This window comes from Mizuhopecten yessoensis, unplaced genomic scaffold (assembly GCF_002113885.1).
Source record: "Mizuhopecten yessoensis strain PY_sf001 unplaced genomic scaffold, ASM211388v2 scaffold8261, whole genome shotgun sequence".
Taxonomy (NCBI): domain Eukaryota; kingdom Metazoa; phylum Mollusca; class Bivalvia; order Pectinida; family Pectinidae; genus Mizuhopecten; species Mizuhopecten yessoensis.
The window spans coordinates 172,653-196,994 of record NW_018407459.1 but is presented as its reverse complement, the minus strand read 5'-3'; the positions used below and the strand labels follow the sequence as shown (position 1 = coordinate 196,994).

The window sequence follows — 24,342 nt, the reverse complement described above, 5'->3', positions numbered from 1 at the left end:
TTTCTGGTGCTATGCCTTTTAATTTCTGTAGTACTAGTGGTCATATTTAAGTTTACCATCCTTAAGTTTTGTCCCCTTTCTTAAAATGTTGTACAATCTTAAAATAACATGGCAAAGATATCTCACAACCTCTAAGCAGTACATGTTCATGTTGTATTTTCACGATGGCCACATTTCAGAAAAAAATGTTTCAGTCACCAACATTTAAAAAATGATCTCAAATGTAGAAAATTCAGAAGTATTATACACCATTATGACCTGTCCCATCTGACAGATATCTATATAGAAAGCTTGTTCTGACCAAGACACTGGATCATCTTCAAGTCTCCAACTAACAGGCCATACATGCAAGATTTCTTTTACGTAACGCGGTGGAAGCTGAAACACTAGTATGGTTTAATTTGTGGAATCATGGGAATTTTCTCTTAACACATTTGCCTACATCAAGACTCGCTGTGAATGTATTTTTTATACTTTTATTTGAAATGTCCATTTTCACATTGTTGTTAAAAATGATGTCATGGTGTTTTTCACATTTTTTATTTTGAAGTTTTTAAAATCATATTTTGCATATAAAGGCTGCTTGTTCATCATTGCCATCATTGATTTTTATACATATTCATGAATCTGTTACAAGTTTCTACATCTACTTATCAACTGGCCAGATGTGGTCTTGGACCGACTGGTCAAGGACACGCACAAGGTCAGACTGACTGGACAAGGGCTACATTCGCGTATACCGGTTGAAACCTTACATGTGGCGCAGACATTTTTCCACTATAAAGAACACACTTGGACCCTTCTATAAGCAGAGCTAAAAATGCACAGTTTCGGAGAATAAAAAACAATGTATCAAGAATATTATGCCCTTCTCTCGCGTGTCCACTGAATGTATCTTAAAACTACATGTGGCTTGACATTGTTTTAGAAAGAAATAACGCAAACTGGCAATAGTCAGCATTTTAGTTTCGGACAGGTTCGTCTGGACCCCTCAATCTACGCGTGCCAAATTTTCCTGTGGTCAGCCTCGGTCCAGATCTGTGCCTATCGTTTTCTTTACAGGTTCAATCGGTTCAACCGTTTCAACCGGATACGCTCATGTACCCAAGGTCATACTGACCAGCTGTGGTCACCTGTGTATAGATAGACAAGACAACCCTCTGGAGCTGACCAACACACACCGTAACAATATATTAAATGACATGTTTTATAGAAAACCATTAAAAAATGTATCCTACGTTAATATTTAGTCTTCCAAGTAAATTAAGTGAAAATAGGGAAAGCTGATTATCAAAATGTTTTGTTTTGTTATTGTTGGACATGATTAAAACCTTTTTGTCATAAACAGCATGAAAGGTGCATATAATGTTCATTAATGTGAAATCTTAAAAGAGAGGTTCAAACCTACATGTATTCCAACAAAGATCTCTGTGATTTCAATATTGCTCATTAACTTGTTTTGAAGCACAAATATACTTTTTGTATGTATATGAGTAGACCTTTTAAAATGTTGAAATCTCAGGGTGACACATATTTGTGGATTTGATGGAATTATGAACATTGAAAGCATTTATGGACAGACAGTTGAGCTTTGTTTGTTGGTCAGCTCCGTGACGATGTCCCGAGTTGAGCTTGGTTTGTTGGTCAGCTCCGTGAGGATGTCCTGGGATATTGTTTGCTATGGATGTTACATTGAGTTAACATGTTGTACACATTCATACTGTGTCTTATACCGCCATGTTTGTAGCCCAGTCTACGTGGCCTTGTCCTCACCCTTCAGGCAACGTGTGGCACAAAGAGGAGGACAGGGATGGGTGGACATATGCTGGACAGGTGCGGTTTGTTGATAGAGAAATATGTGCCTCTCTGATATTACCAATAGCTAATATGAAATAAACAATTTTAAAATGTTGATGGTTGTTGTATTATATCTTTGTACAAGAAGGCAGATACTGGTAGTTAGCTTGCAATTGTTGCAACAGCAGTGGGGAAGATAAGCGCCCCCACCCCATTTTGTAATGGACTGTACACCACATAGGAGCCACCCTATGGACAGTGGACCACATAACCTTGACTCTGAAATAATGGTTTGGCAATTCACTTTGAAATTCAGTACACTGATTTATGCACTTGTATGGTATACCTTGAGGTGTACTGCACACTTCCTAGGAGTGATATTGGTATACATACAATTCCAGTTTTTTTTAAATATATCAACTGTTTAAAATTCATACTTATTTGACCTTTGACCTAGAGATCATGGCTAGTGTGTTAATCACATAGCAATGTACATCTTCTACAAGTACAAATACTTAGTTTCAAAACCTCTCTGATTGTTTAACAGTCGCAGCCCAGGACATGATATTTGAAGAATCAAAGTGGAAATTTTGAAGATGTGGAAATGTCTGAGCTTTTCATGTTGAGTGAATTAGTGCGAAAATATCCACATGAATTTATTTATTTATAGTTTATATAGATTATAGACAAATAGAATATGAACATTTCAGAACTTTTGCCGGTACGAAAACTTCCACACTCAATCAGTTTAAACGGTCACAGCATGAACATTTCCACATGCAAACGTTTTCACTTTTACAGTTGTCTCCCTTTTATTTGAGAGGAGACAGTGATTTTAGAGAGGAATACTAGGAATAGTCCAGACATTGTTTACTTACTGTTATTTTAGTGAAACAACAAGAAACCTCAGCATTATTTGCTTACGAATGATTTTCAGTTTTGGAGACTTTTCTTTTTTTTTTAGATAATGAGAATGTCATTACAAACTTTCTCAAAAAATCTGAGCTGGAAAAATTACTGTCACAACAAGATATTACCCGAGGAGGAGAATCTCCAGGAGGCAAACAGACTACAAGATACTTCATTAGTGCATGTTTTATTTCATTCATTTATTATATAGACATGATATAGAGGATCAGATATAAGCAACCTTACACCAAATGTTCAGTCTACGATAAGGTGATTATACATTTACTACATTCACTGCAATGTATGAATCATCATTCTGCTTATCAATGATTTCATGTTTACATTCTTCATAAAGAATGCTGCTTGATCAATAATGTAAGCTTGCTTTTAAAGTATAAAGCTACTCCTCCTTGAATATAACATTTTAAAATAAACTCGAAAAAAATATATATACATGCAGCTGTACTGGCTAGGTTAATAAATCAATCTATATTTTCTATAATAGTACTGGCTTGATCAATGTTAAGATCCGCCCCCCCCCCCCCCCCCCAGTAATATTACCAAAATAGATATAGCTATCAAGGTAACTTGTAACAAAGTATTTTATACTCCATTAGATACTAACCAGTAGGTAGTCAATACCATAAGCCATTCAATGCAAAATGCTGATTGTTCTTTGTGACCCTTATTTGCACTAGACACAGTTAGAATGTTAACAATAATAAAGATATCAAAAACAGTTAGTTAGAACATCTACAAATAAATAGTAAGAATTAATACATCACAGACAATTACAAATCCCCTTGCATAGGGCAGCCATCCACTGTATATTTTAACTAATACTGTATACTGAAATTTGTTGCCGCAGTTTAACATTCACCTTTAAACAAAGTTCATAAAATAACACACATCTCGGATAGCAATGATTCATCGTCCCATACCAACCATCATTCAATATATAAGTTACCTTCTAACCCTTCGGTTATTTTTTGGTAATTTCATAGTGTAAAATAACATCCTACACCTGCATTGTTCATCATGTTTTACATTAAGTATCGTCTTATTGGAAGGTATGGTTGGTTTGTTTGTGCTTTACATCCTCTTAACAATTATGATAACTTGAGGACATGCCAGGTTTTGGTGGTGGAGGAAAGCTGGAGAACCTGAAGAAGAACCACTGACCTGCAGCAAGTACCTAGCGACTGTCCCAAGTAATACTGAGCCATTGGTTGAGGGCTAGTGATCACAGACAGTCAGATGCCTTTACCACTCGGCCCCCACAGCCTTTTATTGGAAAGTAAAATAATGAGTTTGATACAGAGTAATGCTAGGTCTTCTGTTATATAGTTCATAGGATAAACTATATATTCTTCTAGTTGAATTGATTTAACTAACTCTATGAGGTTATTTCCAAAAGATAATCTACCTACTTAATATAGGTAATTGAGAATAAACTCCTCGTATTTCATACAAGTTACAATTATTACTAGAGGATATCTTTTATTTGTACTGAAAATAAAACTGCACCAAATGTAATATACACTAATACTTTTTACATCACATATACACAAATCACATGTTAAGCTGAAACAAGAGGCCCAGAGGGCCTGTATCGCTCACCTGAATATGTTTAAAATAATTTGTATGATGTAAAGATATAGCACTCCATGGTAGGTGCTGTAAGTACATATGAAATTTCAGAAAGATCCATCCAGTACTTGAGATATAGCGAGAACAAACTTCAAACAGAGCCCCCTAGGGGGTCATACCCTCCATTTATATAAATTGAGACCCCTTGGCCAAAGGATGTTCCAGACTAAATAAGGATAAAATCCCTTAATCCCAATGGTCGAAGAAGGATTTTAAAGGTTTTACCTCTATTTCTCCTATTGGGCCCCGCCCTTCTGCCTGCCCCCTGGGAGACCACACCCACAGCTTGTACAAAATTGAGTCCCCTTGGCCCAATGATGCTCTAAACTAAATTAGGATAAAATCCCTTAATTCCTTGGTAGAAGAAGGATTTTAAAGGTTTTACTTCTATTTCCCCTATTGGGCCCCGCCAATCAGGTCATGGGGGGGGGGGCACATCCACCGTTTATACAAAATTTGTTCCCCTTTACCCAAGGATGCTCCACTACCAATATGGACCAAATCCTTTTATTCCTACGGAAGAAGAAGGATTATAAAAGAAATATTTGCTATGTTTCCCCTATTGGGCCCCTCCCCTCAGGCCCCTGGTTGGCCAGAGCCACGGTTTATACACAATTGGTTCCCCTTAACCCAAGGATGCTTCAGACCAAATATGAGTCCTTTCATTCCTACAGAAGAAGAAGGATTTTAAAGAATTTGCTATATTTTCCCTATTTGGCCCTGCCCCTCAACCCCCAGGGAGGCCAGACCCACGGTTTATACAAAATTGGTTCCCCTTGACCAAAGAATGCTTCAGACCAAATATGGACCAAATCCTTTCATTCCTACAGAATAAAAAGGATTTTCAAGAATTTGCTATGTTTCCCCCTAATGGACCCATTAGGGGAAATATAGCAAGGATGCTCCTGAATAAATGTTAGAAGAAGGATTTTAAAGGTTTTACCTCTACTTCCCCTATTGGGCCCCGCCCCTCTGCCCCCAGGGGAGCCACACCCACCATTTATAAAAAAGAATGCTCCAGACCAAATTTAGTCAAAATCTACTTGGCCGTTCAGGACTAGTAGCGTTTTAAAGGAAAAGTTGACGGACGGATGGACGACGGATGCTGTGGTATGGCATAAGCTCACCATGGTCCTTCGGACCAGGTGAGCTAAAATTTACATATTATATATGTTATCCTTGTAAATAACCTTCACATAAACACAATTTTCACATTTCACAACCCCAAACAAACTTGACGAAGTGGACAAGGTTGATCATTATAGAACAAGTTTTCCTCTCTATTCAAACTTGTCCCTGTATTTCAGTCATTTCACCACTCAGTAACTTTAACCTGTGACCAAAGGTGGCAGAATTAACAAGTGTCCATGATATATGGTTTGTAACTGCACGTTCCTTCTTGCATAAAAAAGGATATCATGATTTTATGCATATATATCACAATTAAATTGTTTTCGAGATAGTTTGTAAAAATATTACAGATTTCAGTTATAAAAATTAGATCATTTGAATGAACATGATATAACAGTGAGCTTGAATTAACATTCCATGCTACTTATGTCGTCCTCGTAAACTAGTGGAACAAAACATTTTGCCCAGCTTGGATATAAAACTAACCCCAAAATCTATTAACCCTTTCACCCCTAGGTAACTTTGGTAGACTCTACCATACATTGATCTAGATGAGTCCATTATGGTCTACAGTGGTGAAAGGGTTAAATTAGCTAAGATTAAAAACCTAAAATAAATTTAACCTCTGGTTAAGTGACAAAGCAACTTGAGTATTAGTTTTGGTTAATGAATTAGTATCGGGGCATACAAGTAACCACAACTACAAAATCTGACAAACGCATGTAATGGACATTTCTCACCACCAGGTTCAAGACTACTGTCGAAGATATCAGTACTGGTTAATACCAAATATTTTTAAAACAACAAATTACAATTATGATGACTCCATGTTTGTTTATTATGTTGTATGGCAGTCACAATCTACTGTAAGGCAGTCTCTAAAATAACTCACAACTTCCTTACTAAAGCTAAATATGTCATAACATATTCAATAAAAGATTGCAGGGTAAATAAATACTTTATTTATGCTATAAATTTAGGATATTTATTTTGATACTCTTTTCTAAAAAATATTTCTTATCCCATTAAAAACTTTAACTTACGTTGGCCAAAATAAATACATTTTTCCAGGAATGTGCAACTCTTAGACGTAATTATAATGCATTTTATAATTGTCATTATGGTGATGACATAATTGAAAGTGATATTACACAATGAAATGTAATCCCTAACATGAAAGTCATAACAGAATATTGCAATAGTATATTAGCTGAATGACAGGACTTGTATGTACATATTGCAGAAGTGATGAACTGATTAAATCCTACTGATTGTCAATGTAAATGGAATTTGAGTACATGTAATAACACAGAATCTTGGTAATTGTTCCACAGCAGAGTTGCATTGAATACTTTATAAAGAAAATCTCTGATTTCTTTATTTGATACAACTGTACAGAAATGTTCTCTGTGATTTCTTTATTTGATACAACTGTACAGAAATGTTCTATGTGATTTCTTTATTTGATACAACTGTTCAGAAATGTTCACTGTGATTTCTTTATTTGGTACAACTGTACAGAAATGTTCTCTGTGATTTCTTTATTTGATACAACAGTACAGAAATGTTCACTGTGATTTCTTTATTTGATACAACTTTACTGAAATGTTCACTGTGATTTCTTTATTTGATACAACTGTACAGAAATGTTCTCTGTGATTTCTTTATTTGATACAACAGTACAGAAATGTTCACTGTGATTTCTTAATTTGATACAACTGTACAGAAATGTTCTCTGTGATTTCTTTATTTGATACAACTGTACAGAAATGTTCTATGTGATTTCTTTATTTGATACAACTGTTCAGAAATGTTCACTGTGATTTCTTTATTTGATACAACTTTACTGAAATGTTCACTGTGATTTCTTTATTTGATACAACTTTACTGAAATGTTCACTGTGATTTCTTTATTTGATACAACTGTACAGAAATGTTCTATGTGATTTCTTTATTTGATACAACTGTTCAGAAATGTTCACTGTGATTTCTTTATTTGATACAACTTTACTGAAATGTTCACTGTGATTTCTTTATTTGATACAACTGAACAGAAATGTTCACTGTGATTTCTTTATTTGATACAACTGAACAGATTTGCATTAAACAGAAACTCTAAGGCCAAAGAAAATTGTTTACTTGGTTCTTAGGCCAGCACGCATTTCATTTTAGGGCATCGCCGATTTTATCGTGAAAGTAATAAAAAAAAATCATGAATGCGCCAGCCGCCGTCTTTAAAAATCGCCCTCGTCTCATTTTTGCCATGTAAAATGAAAGAAAAAAAAAATACCGCCCTGCCGCATCTCTTTTGAAAAAAATTGGCCTGAGAACCAAGTAATTAATTTTATTTGGCCTTAGAGATCTCTTCATATTAACATACAGTCAAACTTGCATTAAAAGACCTCTTATCTTGAAAGACCAAAAAGTGATATCTTAAACACAGGTGGTCTCTTAATACAGGTTCAGTTCACAATGAAATCAATATACCAGTAATGGCAAACATTAAAAGTGTCTCCTAACACAGGTGGACGTTTAATGGAGGTGTTCAGATGAGCATGTATGGATATCCTATTTGTATGGGTAATTTCCACATGTACAGGTAAGTCGGAGAGTTGTACAGCAGTTAGCAGCTTACAGGTGTGGTCAACTGAAGGTATCCAGCATCAGTTGCTGTACCTCGGCCCTGTGTACCTCCCCGATCCCAGTGGCTGGGCAGCCTAGGTGGTCACGGCCAACATACCGCGGCTGCAATTAAACAAATTCATTTGTCACACTTTATTTGACAATACAGTTTAATATAACAATGTATTACTGAAAACTAATATTTTCACCAGTTCAATATTTGCTTTTGAATCCTTCCAAACAAATATTCTTATTGTTCAATTTACTTTACTGTCAGAAGTTTTAACTACAGCAGATATCTAACAATTGTTTGAATTTGCCCTCTTGTTCAGGGATGGAAAATGTGAAAATGTAAAACAGGTTAAATTATTTTCCCATTCGAAAAATGTGGTTATAAGCAAATGATGTCAGTGAAATGAATTTCAGTAACAGGAGCTTTTCAATCTTACAACAAGGTTACCGCGAGCGGTATATAATACGCCCGTCACACATTGAATGAGCAGTTGTTTGTATGATTGAAATATATGAAGTATTTGTGAGTAATTGATATTAAAAGAGAAATCATTCAACATAACTGGTAGATCAATGAGTGCAATNCCTGACCGCTCACGTGATAACATAATACGTCCCCGTCTTCGACGGGCGTATAAAAAAGAGATGAATTCACTGTTTTGTTCCAGACAAATAGCACTTTTTTTGTTTGAGGATCATTAATAGTAGCTTAAACTCTCAGCATAAGTATGGACTGTTGAGGATCCTCACCTTACATCCCACAAGGTTTTCAAACCTAGGAGAGACGAACGTCCAGGCTCCCATGTTACGGTGCTCTTCCTGGCTCCACACAAAATCTGTCCTCAAACAAATTAAAATCATGTGATGAATACTCCATGTCGTATTCTATATTGTCAAGAACAGAAGTATAACATTTAGTGAACAAAAATAGTCCAATCACGCAAATGTTTTCATGTAGCACTTTGTGATCATAGTATATATTGAGAGACTGGACTAGTACCTGGTATGAAACCAATCAGCACAGAAGTTGACCCGCCGCAATTAATCGATGCAAATGTCAACCAGGGAGTTATAAGAGAATATTGCAGGCGTATTGACTCAGGGTTATTTATTAAAAGACACCATTGATGATCAATTCATTGAGATTCCTAATGAAATAGTGAGTAAACAGAAGATCACCTTTGGCACTGGGAAATTTAAGAAGCTCTGCCTGCAGTTCTGCCGTGGGGAATGGACACAGACTCTGAAATATGGACATCACAGTTCAATGTTTGGAATTCTTTGTTTAATCACTAAGTCAATTAATCCAAAAAAGAATCCTTAAATACTTGAAAATAACAGTATTATAATTTGTGTTACAATAATTGTAATTCATGCTATACAACATTGTAATTTTTCTCTATAGCAAAATTCTCTCATCAAAAACATTATTCCAGACATTTTTATTAGATACACTGATAGATGAATAAGTACCTCCATTAGTGTCTGATATGTGATAAGGTAGGTGATAACAAGAGTATCAAACAGTATATAATAACTTGAGTGCTTGTGTGGCTGTCCTTGCCTATTTTGTTTGCTACCTTAATATGCATATCTCTCTCAGCCATTGAAATAATGATACAGAGATTGACCTTTATGTAATACACATTATGCATTTGTTAATTGGCATTACAATGTATACGCATTTGTCATTTGACAATAAGCTTTTCGCATTTGGCACTGTGTATCAGCCTTCCATATGTAACTCTTTCAGTCATACTATAATGGTCCTCATTTCTCATGTCTTACACTTTATACTTACTTCAAGCCTTACGATGGCTGTGTCCTGTAGATTTTTACTGTCCCTCTCTTTCTGTAGGTTGTAGAAGTGCTTGCCAGTACAGAAAATAACCTTAGTGACTTTATCTCCTTTGACCCCAGGGTCACCGAGGACAGGCTTAAAACTAGTGCCGGGTGCCATGTCGGACAGGGAGGACATGGCAGCTTGCAAACGGAGCAGAACCTTCGGGGCGACCACAACCAGGGGTTTACGGAAGTTACGCACCATCTGTGATCAAAAAGTCATATCCAATTAAATAACATGTTTATTTAATAGTAGTCATAATGACCAACATATTAAACTTTACAAACTGACTCCTTTATTTTATTGTCAACTGTTGTTATTTGACTCTTCTGATTATTGTTTAAATGTATCAATGTTATTTTTGTACAATACATGCTTGAACTTGTAATCTATACTAATGGGCTATATAATTTATATTTTTAATTCAAAAGGAACAGATGGGGAAAACAGAAAGCACATCGAAGCGATGTTTCCTAGTTGGCGTTACTAACCTGTCTCCTGAGCAGGTGGAAGTACTGGGCAGACGTTGTGGGGTTGGCTACCTGTAGATTGACTTGGTCACTGTCCACCTTGTGTTCACTGCTGTCACACATCTGTAGGAAACATCATATCATGGTCACCTTAGTCATATGTTTACTGTGAACTCAGTTATTGTGATGTCATGCTTATACTGCAGTGTGTCACCAACAAAGATTTCTCCTATGAACATTTGATTCTATTTTACATGTAACAAACTAATTCTTAGGTGTAACATGGTTCAGTATAAACATGTTTAACTATATAAAAGAAAAGTTTCCGGGGATAAAACACTCAAACATATATATTTTACATTTTTTTGCCACTCAATTATTTCCTGACTGAAAAAGTTAAGTTAAAATTAACCCAAAATTTCCCTTTAAAATGACTTTATTATCCTTACTATGTTTTTGATTTGACAAAACCTAATAGGAAAAAACACATAACTTTTACATTAAGACAGCTTATGTCAAAAGCTGTAGTTTTTACCTGTAACTATCAGTCTACAGAGTATATCTTGGAGCTTACCTGTAACCATCAGTCTACAGAGTATATCTTGGAGTTTACCTGTAACTATCAGTCTACAGAGTATATCTTAGAGCTTACCTGTAGGAACCTTTCCATGCGACAGGATGAGTGTTCTGGTCCGGCTCCATCCATACCATGTGGTAGTAACATAACAAGGCCAGATTGTAACAGCCACTTGTCTGTAACACACAAATAACACTGACACCAGTCACAGTGCAACAGTTTATATACTGAACATTAACAACAGCAATGCCCTGGATCCAGGTTTATCTCACTCTATCAGCTAATCAAATGCCAGTTATGCCACTGTATAAAGGTAACATTTAAATGAAATTATGTAACATTTCCTTAGTTACTAAAATCGTACTTAAACCATGCATGTTCTGGGATTAAAAATGATCACTTTTTGATAAAGATTATAAAAAAATGAAAACTTCATAAATTTATACAACCAAGTCCTTGGCTGCTTTCATTTATCCATTTCAAATAGCTTTGCTTAAAAAACAAACAGTATATTTACAGCACATTTCTGTGCCACCTGAAATGTTTCAACCAGATAAACATAAAAGTGGCAACTGCCAACACTACTTATAACCTACCCTCTCCACTGCCAACACTACTTATAACCTACCCTCTCCACTACCAACACTACTTATAACCTACCCTCTCCACTGGCAACATAAGTGTCGATGATGATCTGAGCTCCATTAAAGAAATCTCCAAACTGAGCCTCCCAGATGACTAGGTTCTTTGGGTTCTCCAGACTCATACCATATTCAAAGCCGAGAACTGCCTCCTCAGTCAGCGCACTGTTGGCCACCTTCACAGAAACAACACCTTCAGTTAGCCCGAGTGTCTAGGTGCTTTTACAGAGAAGTTGTACAAGAAGAGGGGTAGGCAAATTAGAAATGTATGGATAATGGGGTAATTCAAATTCTATCAATTATTCCATTTTTGCTTTTTTCACTTGATGAATCTTTTAAGAGGTTCCGGATAAATTGCCTGATAATAGAAATAGTTCTAAATAAATACACATTTGGCCCAAATGAGATTAGAAGAATATATAACACAAGTGAAAACCGTAGTCATATACAGTGCTGTAGGTCAAGTAGTCAATGATCTTATTTATAAGTCCATTGATGTAGTCAGACCTCATTAAATCAAAGACATTATGACCATAAAAATCAATGACAAACAAATAGTGTATAGATGTTGTACCTCCATGAACCCTGTCTGATTGTCAGAAATGTGGTTGAGGGGAATGACAATGTTATCTGTCTCCTGGTCTACAATCATCCCGTGTCTGTGACTGAATGTGCCACGTCCAACGTCCTGTCCACTGATCCGCACATTAAATCCTGAGGGGTTAAAATGTAGAGAAAGTCTTTGTAATACCAGCAGTTTTGAAACTTAAAAACGTTTACTCTTTTTTGTAAAACAGGTTTAATATGCAAAACAAGTGAGAAATATAGGTAAACATAAACAAATGTTAGCAACCTTGACCTTTGGTCATCAGTCTCACCAGATTCAATTCCTCAAACCAAGTGACAATTGCATGACTGGATGGACAGAACACACATAGCCTAATGCATACGAATCTCAAAGAGTGTTCTATATATTAAGTCTGGCAGCACAATGTCTCACTCACCCTGGTACAGGAGTGATCCGAATGCCAGAGCCTCAGTTGTCGCCCAGTCTAGGTCCCGCCCCTCCGTTATCCTCTGTAGACGTCGCTCTACATGGGTCTTCTGTATGGTAGGGTGCACATTCTATATATAGAAAACATTTATACTGTTTTACATTCGACCCTTAGACTTTATACACCACACCTAGGGACACCAAGGAGTACAAATAAGGAATAGGTATCAACACTTTCACCTGGCTGTCTATCAATATGTAAAGTGATAAGTTCAACAGAGATTTATAAATATAAAGTTGGTAGAGGGACATGTCTACAAGGAGATTTATACAGGAATAGAGTAATTTCACCTGATCATGAGGTATGTCTATACAGGGGTTCAGTAATTTTACCTGGTCTGGAGGTATGTCTACTGACTTGGCTCCCACAAACTTAAGGATATCTGTTGCTACACCTGTGTCCCATGTTGACACAGAGTCGGATGCTTGGACCAGACCTGACCACTGTTGTTGTAGGTGTCGCTGCTGTAAACAAAACAGTCTATTACTAGTCACGATGTAAGTAACTGTTCTTATCTTCTACAATACTGGTAATTGGTGGACATCCATCTCACCTCTTATTTAAATTTCTATCCATTTTTTTTTATTGAATCGGCTGTACCACATTGTGTTACTATGATTTACATCCACTCTATGTCAAGGATATGATGCATTACTACTTTTCTATAGAAACCCTCTTATCATTAGGAGCTTGCGGTACATTTAAAGTTAGTCATCTCCCCTTACTTGAATGACCCATGAGGTAAGGCATATCTTTACTGTGAGACATATGGAATGTTACATTATGTTGAGGGCCTATATGTACCTACATGTGAGACATATGTAACGTTACATTATGTTGAGGCCCTACATGTGCCTACATGTGAGACATATGTAACGTTACATTATGTTGAGAGCCTACATGTACCTACCTGTGGGACAAATGGAATGTTACATTATGTTGAGGCCTACATGTACCTACCTGTGGGACATATGTGTCCACTCTACTCATGTCCTTGGCCAAAGTCTCGGACCACTCCTGGACAGCCTGGTCCAGCACATCCCGCCCACAAACACCCTCATCCTGCAAAGGGAGACACCAATAAATAAAGATACACCACACTCGCAAAATACTTCAAACTGAACTATGCATCAAGACATAGCGTATAGCATTATTTATATACTGAACCATACCATGGTTAAGTCCCTGAAGTCTAGAAGCAAGCTACACTTGTTATTTTTATCAAATTGCCTTTCTTATTCTTATTTTTGTTTCCTTTTAGAACAGTATCAGTATACACACTGTACAATATATTATATAAAGACAACATCTATTCCAAAATCTCTATAATATACTATCTTCAAGTATTTTTTTTTCCCAAACCAGGTTCGTCTTGCATATTGTATCCTTGGTCTAGTTTGAATAATAAAACTTTTCCCCACCCCTCCCCGTCAGATATACCCACCACAAGTTTGTTGGCGTACATGTCCGGTATACTGGTGCGGCTATTGATTGCCTGATACATGATAGGTTGAGTAAAGGATGGATCATCTATCTCATTGTGGCCGTACTTCCGGAAGCATATGAAATCAATGATGACATCCTTACGGAACTTGTTCCTGTAGTCCATGGCTATAGAAGTGGCTCTCATCACATCCTGTAATAATTCATGATTTTCATGGAAACAAGCGGTGGTGGATCTATAATCTACCAGGAGAGGGAGCCTTACTGACAAACAGAGTGTAAAGTTTTAAAAAATATATCATGACATTTTCTGGAAAACGGATTTCATTTCATCCATGAAAATATTTTGAGGGGTTCTTTCTCTCTGAAAAACCTCTACTTACACAGGACCTTTATCTGCTTACCTCAGGATTATCGGCATTAACGTGTAGGACAGGGTAACTGTTCATTTTGGCCAAATCACTGCAGTATCTTGAGGACCTGAAGTGAAATTGAAACAATATTGTGTGGAGGAACACACTCAGAAAGTACAGTTTTGTTTACACATTTGACTTTCAAAACAACATATCAACAACAAACTATTACTGTAAGTGATACCCTACAAGTACATGCTATATGAGTAACATACAATATCTAAGGGTGATGATCCCATCAATCTGAATCAATCTTCACAACTGTTCTCTAGCCTCTAAACTATGTCAGCAATAAGACATAATGGTGAAACCAGACATACCTGCCTCACTCTGCCTCTATTGTAAACCAGACATACCTGCCTCACTCTGCCTCTATTGTATACAGTACATACCTGTCTCACTCTGTCTCTATTGTATACAGTACATACCTGCCTCACTCTGTCTCTATTGTATACAGTACATACCTGCCTCACTCTGTCTCTATTGTATACAGTACATACCTGCCTCACTCTGTCTCTATTGTATACAGTACATACCTGTCTCACTCTGTCTCTATTGTATACAGTACATACCTGTCTCACTCTGTCTCTATTGTATACAGTACATACCTGTCTCACTCTGTCTCTATTGTATACAGTACATACCTGTCTCACTCTGTCTCTATTGTATACAGTACATACCTGTCTCACTCTGTCTCTATTGTATACAGTACATACCTGTCTCACTCTGTCTCTATTGTATACAGTACATACCTGTCTCACTCTGTCTCTATTGTATACAGTACATACCTGTCTCACTCTGTCTCTATTGTATACAGTACATACCTGTCTCACTCTGTCTCTATTGTATACAGTACATACCTGTCTCACTCTGTCTCTATTGTATACAGTACATACCTGTCTCACTCTGTCTCTATTGTATACAGTACATACCTGTCTCACTCTGTCTCTATTGTATACAGTACATACCTGTCTCACTCTGTCTCTATTGTATACAGTACATACCTGTCTCACTCTGTCTCTATTGTATACAGTACATACCTGTCTCACTCTGTCTCTATTGTATACAGTACATACCTGTCTCACTCTGTCTCACTCTGCCTCTATTGTAAACAGTAATTACCTGCTTACTTTGCCTGTGTTTTATACAATACTTATCTGACACACTCTGCCTCTATTGTAAACAAGACTTACCTGCCTCGCTCTGCCTCTGTTGTATAAAATACTTACCTGCCTCACTCTGGCTCTATTGTAAACAGTAATTACCTGCTTACTTTGCCTGTGTTTTATACAACACTCTCTGTCTCTGTTGTATAAAATACTTACCTGCCTCTCTCTGTCTCTGTTGTAAACAAGACTTACCTGCCTTGCTCTGCCTCTGTTGTAAACAAGACATACCTGCCTTGCTCTGCCTCTGTTGTAAACAAGACTTACCTGCCTCGCTCTGCCTCTGTTGTAAATCCCACCTGGTTGTTGATGATCAGATGTACACTGCCCCCGACTCTGAAGTGGGGACATTCAGCAAAGGCAAAGGTCTCCGCAACAACTCCCTACAATATATATTTACATAATATACATTTATACCTATATCAAAAAACTTTATTCACTGGTTATCATTTATGGTCACAGAGTACTGATTTTAACAAACCTAACTTAAAAATACCAAGTTCCAACTAGAACCGAGGCATACTGAAATGTATGACATTAATAGATCAAAGAGGAAATTTCTGTAACTTAAAATGTCTTTGATTATCTCTGATCAATTGCTTTAAACAAATTTGAACAAATTAACACTTATTACCTGAGCAGAAAAGGAGGCATCGCCATGCACCTGTAGACAAAGGACCTTGTCCCCGGGGACCGTCCCCTCCTCATCACAGTAGTCTCCCTCTCTCAGAGCCTGCTGCTTGGCTCGCACCTTCCCTGCAGCTACTGGGTTGTTAGCCTACAACACATAGCCAATTAGTGGCACTAATTTCTCATCTTCACTTCATTATACACGGACACTACTGTTTCAGTTTGGCGACAACAAAATTAAATTCTTCCTTCTATATTGTATCAAAATCTACTGATTTCATTAAAAAAAAAAAATCAGATACCATGTCTATTTTCAAAAGTAATGTAGATATGGCGACATGTTTGAAACCATCTCCCATTGAATAATAATTGACAATCGTTAGATGATTTAATCTTAAATAATCAGCTTATCATGTAATTTACAAATACACTGTACAAAAGTTGATATGTCAAGTGTAGGTAGTTTTTAAGCGTAATGGAGGTTATCATCTTTTCCATGTCTCTGCTAGGATTTGAAAATCTGGTTTACTTGTCTGAATAAACTATGCCATACAGAATATTTCAAAGGGTGTCAATTTTTACCTTTAACTTTTTAAACATTTTTGGAAAACCTAAAATATTGCAAAAAAGAAATATCATTCACCTTGGAATCTTATTGATATGTTTTTAAGTCTCACCTCTAAGTGGGAGGGGTTTGGAATCAGGGACACATGTATATCTTCACTGCCATATTTCAGATCAACAGATGTATCTGCAAGAAAAAAAATCGTTTTTTATCAAACAACACACCATTGGACTCATTACCTATTTTATACCCAATATTTTTTAGTAATCACTCTATCTTAGTTCAGAACCAATAACATACGTACACGTGTGAGAAAGCACATCTCCTGTCCCTTTGGCACCAGGAGGGAGCTCGCTCATCCCCTTCATCTGAAAATCAACATAAAATACACCATAGCAATGTTCATCTGAAAATCAACATAAAACATACCATAACAATGAATTTCATTATCTCAAGAAAATTAAAACCTTAGTTTGATTTAGATGGTTTGTACAGTGATTTAGGAGGTATGCACAGTGGTCACATAATGTATCAAATCATCATACTAAATATTCTAAATCTGATGCAATATACAAAGTGGATTTGGGTCTCTCTTAATAAAAAGATATTTCATACTTTACATGTAGAAATTAATAAGCATCAAATGAAGCCAATTTCATCAGAGGTATAACATGAAATTGTCAGACCTGCTCTGTCACATCAAACTGGTGTCCACAACAAATTATACCTATGTACTTATCAAATCAATCATAATTACACCTACAGAGCTTCATATCTAAATATATATTTTTATATTTAATACAAATACAGGTTTTTGCAGTATTTCAAGCCTAAAATGTCATCGGTGCAATTTGTGCTGGGTTTTACAGTAATTGCCTGATGTTCACCTTCTGGTACATGATAACAGGAGGGAACTGTAACATACAGGTCAGAAAGTTCAGGCGTCCTCTGTGGGGCATACAGATCACTATATCAGAGATTCCACCTGAAAAATCAACCATACACATGTCAACCACTGGAGAAAATGATAGTTAACTCATTCACCCCTGAAATTTCATAATGAACTATTCCAACCTTTAAATTTGAAGAGCTCAAATGTGTCTTCAGGGGTGAATGAGTTAAGTGGACACAAATAATATTCTCTCAGCTACTTAATTCCATGGCTGTTGTTCCCCATACAATGATATGTTTTTTTGAAATTTGAGTTACAGTTAGCACAAATCAATAATTTCTGCGGTTTATAATCCCCTAAACAACAAGATCTGTCTTCTATACTTTGTCACATGTTTTGAGACATATTAGTGCATTGACATTTTCCATCTTCATATATATATATCTATGAAAAATACTGCTTAATGCATGCCATATTTTGTGTTGATACAATATACACTGATATTTTCTCTCTGAAAAAATAATCTTATACATTGTGTTTTTCACTTCTGCTAGTATTTTTTATGTGACATGAAATAGATGTGTAGGGTCATTATAAGTATACATGTAAAATACAAGATGAAGTCACATCATTTTTCCAAATACTTACTCTCTGAGCTCTTCTCGAAAATTTCTTTAAACATTCCCATCATACTTTCACCCCCTTCTCCTCCATATCGCTTCACGGTTGTGAACTTGTTAGACAGGAAATGGTCAAATCCCTGTATGGCAAAAAAAACACCAAAAAACATTAATATAAGGTAGTCATATGTAGTAAACAGTTTTGCACCTTGAACAAAATCTTCCTGTCTTGTTTTCATAAGCAAATATTACTAATAAACAAGTACGTTTTAAAATATGTATCAATAAATATACCTGGCATCTCAACATAAGTGTTGCCAAGGAAACCTTCTGATCCGGGGAGAATTCTTTGTTTTGTTTTGATTCGTATGCTTCTGCAAACCAGTTGCGTTCTTCTTCTGTCTGAAGAAAAAAAAGGATAAAGAAATTGTTAATAGACAATTAAAAATAACAGTAATATTTAAATATGTCGACAATTTGTTTTAAATGTCTAAACAACATTAAAAGGAACTGTCAACACATGCTTAAACATGTTACCTAAACAGACCAATATTGTTTTCATTTTACCTAGTAATTGGGGTAAATTAATGTTTCATGGGTACAAGCTACATTTAAGTGATGTAATTACCTCTAGATGGTCAAACTCTACAGCCACATGTCCACAATACTCGTGCTCCAGAAACTTGACCAGCTGGGAAAGGTTCATTGTAGCCTGGTCAGTGTGTAGGATACCCTCGGTGGGGAAACTGTCCTGGCTGTCCACTGACAAACCATATTTAGAGGGACACAGCTCAGGGACATCTCTTGAGAAAAGACCAAGCAGAATGAATTATGCAATTATTTCAAGATCTGTGTCCAAAATAAGTAGATTCCGATACTAGAATATGATTAAAAGTGAAAGTGATACATCATATTGTAAAAAGAAGAGCTGTATCCATCATTTTAAATATAATTGAAGCTTTTAATATACAAAATCATTCATCAATTCCACTGTTATTCAAAAACATTTCCTTCGCCTGAAATTCGTTTACGTTTTACCCAACCTTACTCGACAGTCTGCAGTCCGAGAGGGTCCAACGAGGCTTGTCTATGGCCATACTTTCTGTAGGCTTCCACAAATCGGTACACATTGGCATGCTGTGCTCGGTTTGAAATGGCACTCTGGCTGACATCTTCAAATACATAATTAGCAAAATCTATTAATTGTAATACAAGAATTTTTCAAATAGAACATAATAAGTATGCCAATAGTTCTCACTTTTCGAACATTTTAAAAGTTTAACTTGTTTTTCTTGTTTTTCTTTAGCAAAAGCCAATAATCTATATATATATACAGTGTACCAAGACAAATGTTTGACAATATGTTCTCATGAGTAAGCCTTTTGTCATTAGTGTAAAGATCCAGAAAACCACATATACCTCAATTTAAAGTACTGAAGTATGTAAAATCTAACTGGTTATTAAGTATGGGACAATATTTCACTAAGTTGGATAAATGATCCAAATTTTTACAAAGGAGAAAGAAGCATGGAAATGTGCAATTTGCAACAGAATTTGTATTAATGCATCAGTAGGGGAATAAACTGATTTCAAGAAAATGTTTCCGTCACCTTACATAAACGTAGGATACATTATACAATGATCTACAATATGAACAATTTAATAAAGCATTTTATGCATCAGCATTTGTATAATTATAAAATGGAATGCTATTGACTAATTGCTCCTGTGCCTATCCCTTGTATGACATAAGACTTGGTGCTTGACGGACTTCCATGACTTTAAAAAAATCAAACAACATGCTCCTACAATTTCTGAATCAGACGTATGTATATTACAGTTATGCTTGCAACATGTATCTTGTAACATCTGATATAAAACACTCCAGCCTGCAATATGGTTTTATACAAGTTGCATGCATGTATATTGCCCAAGAATACAGCTGAATACAAATTATCAGCCAGAAGTTTAGATATTGTACAATTTGATCAGTTCATTCTTTCTATAGAAATGGAATGTCAGAGATAAATCACATTTATGAATTTGAGAATGTAAGACATCTACACTTCTACCAACATGTAAATTGGTTTCATCAGAATATCTAACCACAAATGAAGGCACTAGATCAATAAGATGATTTTTCTATTTATAGTTTCAGTGACCTTAACATTTTAATTTGTATAAAATGCTGAAATGTTAACTTTTTTAACATACCTTGGTACTTTTAAGCCCTGATGAACTTCATAAAAATCCAACCACAAATAGTTAGAGAGATATGTTGCTTCAATTTACAATAATGATAGCAACATGTAGGTGTTAGAGGGATAGCAGACTTAATTTTTGGTGCACAATTCAAGCTTCAGGGTATCTAACCTTTGTAATAAATTAACCACAAATGAAGGTGTAAGAGGGAAAAGTTTTGTAGTTGGTGGGAGCATCCGACTAGAGTTTAGAGGTCCCTGGTTCAAAGCCTGGTCTGGCTTCAGCCCTATTGCATTTTTCTTCTCCACATACCATCTCTTGTTTCAAGTATAAGTGCAATATTAACAGGGAATATCCGAACCTGTGTGGTAAATAGTGTTGTGTTTGGGGACAGAGTTTTAGAAACAAAGCTGAACAATGTGTGTAGAGCTGTAGGATTGAGTGGGATGACTACCAGTGACCAAATAGCTTGTCCGATCTGTCCATCCTTTAAGTTTTAAGGTCTTTGGTTCGAATCCCTGTCCGGCCTTGTCTGTGTATTTACAGCACATAGGTTGTCTAACGTCACACTACCACAATTTGGACACTTCCAATATATGTCATAATAATGAGATAGCTAAGTTGTTATTACAAGATTGTAAGTCGTTATTATGACAAAACTATGTCATTAATACAACATAGTTATCTCATAAAAATGTCATAGCTATGTCATAATAACAATTGACTATCTTGTAATAACGACTTTTTATGTTTTACTAACAATTTATTATCTTGTAAGAGAGCCATAGTTATCTCGTCATAACAACTTAGTAATGAATTATTAATATCTTGTAAAAATGATTTACTTTCTCAGTAATAAGAACATAGCTACGAGATAGTAAGTTTTTGGTTTGTTTGTGTCTTACATCCTATTAACAGCTGGTCATTTAAGGATCTGGTCATTTAAGGATGTGCAAGGTGTAAGTGGTGGAGGAAAGCCGGAGTTCCCCGATAAAAACCACCGACCTACGGCCAGTAATAATAATAATATACAACCTTTGATATAGTGCCCTATCTAGCTAACCTAAGCCACTCTAAAGCGATTTACAGTACATAGATATGCAATTTATACAATCAATACAATTAGCATATACATTAATATGATTTTGAGGAATTCGCAGGAGCTGCCTTATCAGGCGCTAACTATTAGTCCTATGTCACCTTGCTGATATCTCCCTATGTGTGTAAGCCTGTGTGTGTGCTGGAGATGTATTGTGTTCTGTTTGTAGTGGGACTATGCTTATAATTACAACAGTATCATTTATAGTGCCACCTCACTTGAATTCAACAGCACAGATTATGAGATACTGCAAAATCCACCCCAGACCATCTTATACTCCACTTGGGTTGTTGGAGTTGTGTGGGCAGGAGAAAAACACTTTCTCTGAATATTTCATGCGTACGACTTCAGGGATTGCCTCACGTAGGTCTTACGAGATAGTAAGACATTCTTATGAGATGGCGCTATGTCATAATAACGACTTATTATCTTGACTTGTAATAACAACTTGGCTATCTCGTAATAACGACTATATAGCTGTGACGTTATACTGAGCTAGATATGTCATTATTATGTCTTTATTATGATATAACATTTCCAGGAATAAGATATGGAATAAATTGTACCCATGCATTGAGTTAGTGTTATTTTTTTGTGAAATAAATATTTCTGAAATTATAGATTATTTACAGTCGTGGATTTAACCTCTTTTTTCCTGTTTACGGCAAATAACTTTTATTTGCTTCAGCCAAATAATTTCCCCTAATGTTGTCACAATATCAATCAATCAATCAATCAACTTTATTGCATTTTACATCCAATTTACAAGGATCGAGCTGAAAACATCAAACAAACATTGATACTGTATGACAGCAAAAACTACATACTACTGCCTTCCTCAGTTCAAATGACTTTTTAATAAAGAGGCTTATTTCCTGCAAAAGCTGTGGGTCATTAGATGACAATAATAATATTAAATTTTGTAGATCAGGCAATGATGGGTTAATTTTAATTTTTTGGAGAAACGTAGTCCTGATATTTATTTTGCATTTAAATATAAAATGTACTTCATCTTCTACAGTATTGTAGAATTTACATAGTCGAGATTGTCGAGGAATCTGTTTAGATCTACCAGCCTCAATTTGTAAATTGTGGTTGCTTAGTCTCAGCTTTGCCATCAATTTTCTATATTCAAAGTTGGGTAACGATAGGTAGTGCTCCTCTGCATACTTTTTTTAAAAATGTTACTGTATAGAAATAACTTACTATTTTCGTCCAAACTATGCATTTTTTCAAAAAAGTAAGATTCAAATTTAGCATGTATCGACTTTTTAAACAATAGTTTCATTTTCCTTTTCTTTTTTGCAAAGAATGGGTCGTGATGAAAGTCATAGTTAATATTATTATTCTTTTTTATTTGGGAAACATATGTAAACCATGTATATATCCCCTTTTCATGGAGTTGTTTATTTACTTTTAACGACTCCTTTACAAGTACATTTATATCATTTTGTGAAATCCTTGCCAAAATATCAACACGTTCCCAAATTAAAGGAGGTGTGTCCCGTAACATCCAATCACTAGCGTTGACCTTGACACCGCTTTAACGGGAACTGTACCGCTCATGGTTTCACTACAAAATATTAGTCATAATAACAACAAAAAAACAATGCGCTGCCCTCCAAAAGGATGTTGAAATATGAGATCAATACGGAAAAATATCATGAATACATTTTGTATAATGCTACCTGTACAGTACAGTAAATGCATCCACCGTTGCTCTGTTGCTTGGTCGGGGAAAATGTCAGGCTATTTCAAGACATGCAACGTCATATTTACCTGTCGAATCACGTTTCTTTAATGGCTTGAATCCGTAAACACCTTTTTGTGAGTGATAGCATGCCGTTACCGCTGGATTCAACCTTCCTTTTGTGCACAAACACCGAAGTTTCGACAGTAACATGACTGGTGGTCCGTGTTTTGTGTTTACTACTTTTTCTACCTCCGATTGAAGAGCACCATATTTTGCGGTTGCCTCCCCTTGACCATGATATAAACTAAACTTTATCCAAGAATATAATAAATGGTTCCATTCATATGCACAGCAGGCTTTATATTTTATTCACCACATTTTTCTGTTTTAATCAAGTTATCTTACTTTGGTTTGCAGACTTCTTTCCTAATGTGCTGCCTGCCTGCTATTCCCAAACAAGAGACCAAGAGAGTTTGTAACGCTCACCAGGATATACAGAGTCTGTAACGCTCACCTGGATATACAGAGTCTGTAACGCTCACCTGGATATACAGAGTCTGTAACGCTCACCTGGATATACAGAGTCTGTAACGTTCATCTGGATATACAGAGAGTCTGTAACACTCACCTGGATATTTGAGCAATCACTGGAAAATATTCTCAATAATTTCATATATTGAGTCTTCTTGCCTTAAGAATATTCCAGACTAAATGAAACTTTACACTACTCTATCCCAGCATTCTACTCACTATTGAGGGAGGTCAAATTTAATCATCCATAGCCAGTCCTGGTAAGTTTTGTTTTTTTGTTTTTTTATATTTGACCCCTTTGACCTTGGAAGTAGGTCAAGGTAATTTATTTGGGGAAACTTGATAGCAATCAATGCCAACTGTAATTGCCCTGGGCCTCCT

General features: G+C 35.9%; 1 protein-coding gene across 1 annotated transcript; it reads right to left on the bottom strand.

The window, feature by feature from the left end:
* Positions 1-7,387: 7,387 nt before the first annotated feature.
* LOC110455544 (probable 2-oxoglutarate dehydrogenase E1 component DHKTD1, mitochondrial) lies at positions 7,388-23,679 on the bottom strand. The gene is made up of 23 exons (XM_021505732.1): positions 23,517-23,679; positions 19,485-19,608; positions 19,065-19,239; positions 18,731-18,838; positions 18,465-18,576; positions 17,812-17,909; positions 17,229-17,292; positions 17,037-17,110; positions 16,364-16,507; positions 15,997-16,112; positions 14,555-14,630; positions 14,152-14,343; positions 13,668-13,769; positions 13,040-13,171; positions 12,657-12,777; positions 12,227-12,366; positions 11,672-11,828; positions 11,087-11,187; positions 10,456-10,557; positions 9,923-10,168; positions 9,301-9,364; positions 8,872-8,957; positions 7,388-8,232 (listed from the first exon to the last, which is right to left on the bottom strand). The coding sequence occupies exons 1-23, from the start codon at positions 23,638-23,640 to the stop codon at positions 8,131-8,133; spliced, it is 2,760 nt and encodes a 919-aa protein (XP_021361407.1). The 5' UTR covers positions 23,641-23,679; the 3' UTR covers positions 7,388-8,130.
* Between the last annotated feature and the right edge of the window lie 663 nt (positions 23,680-24,342).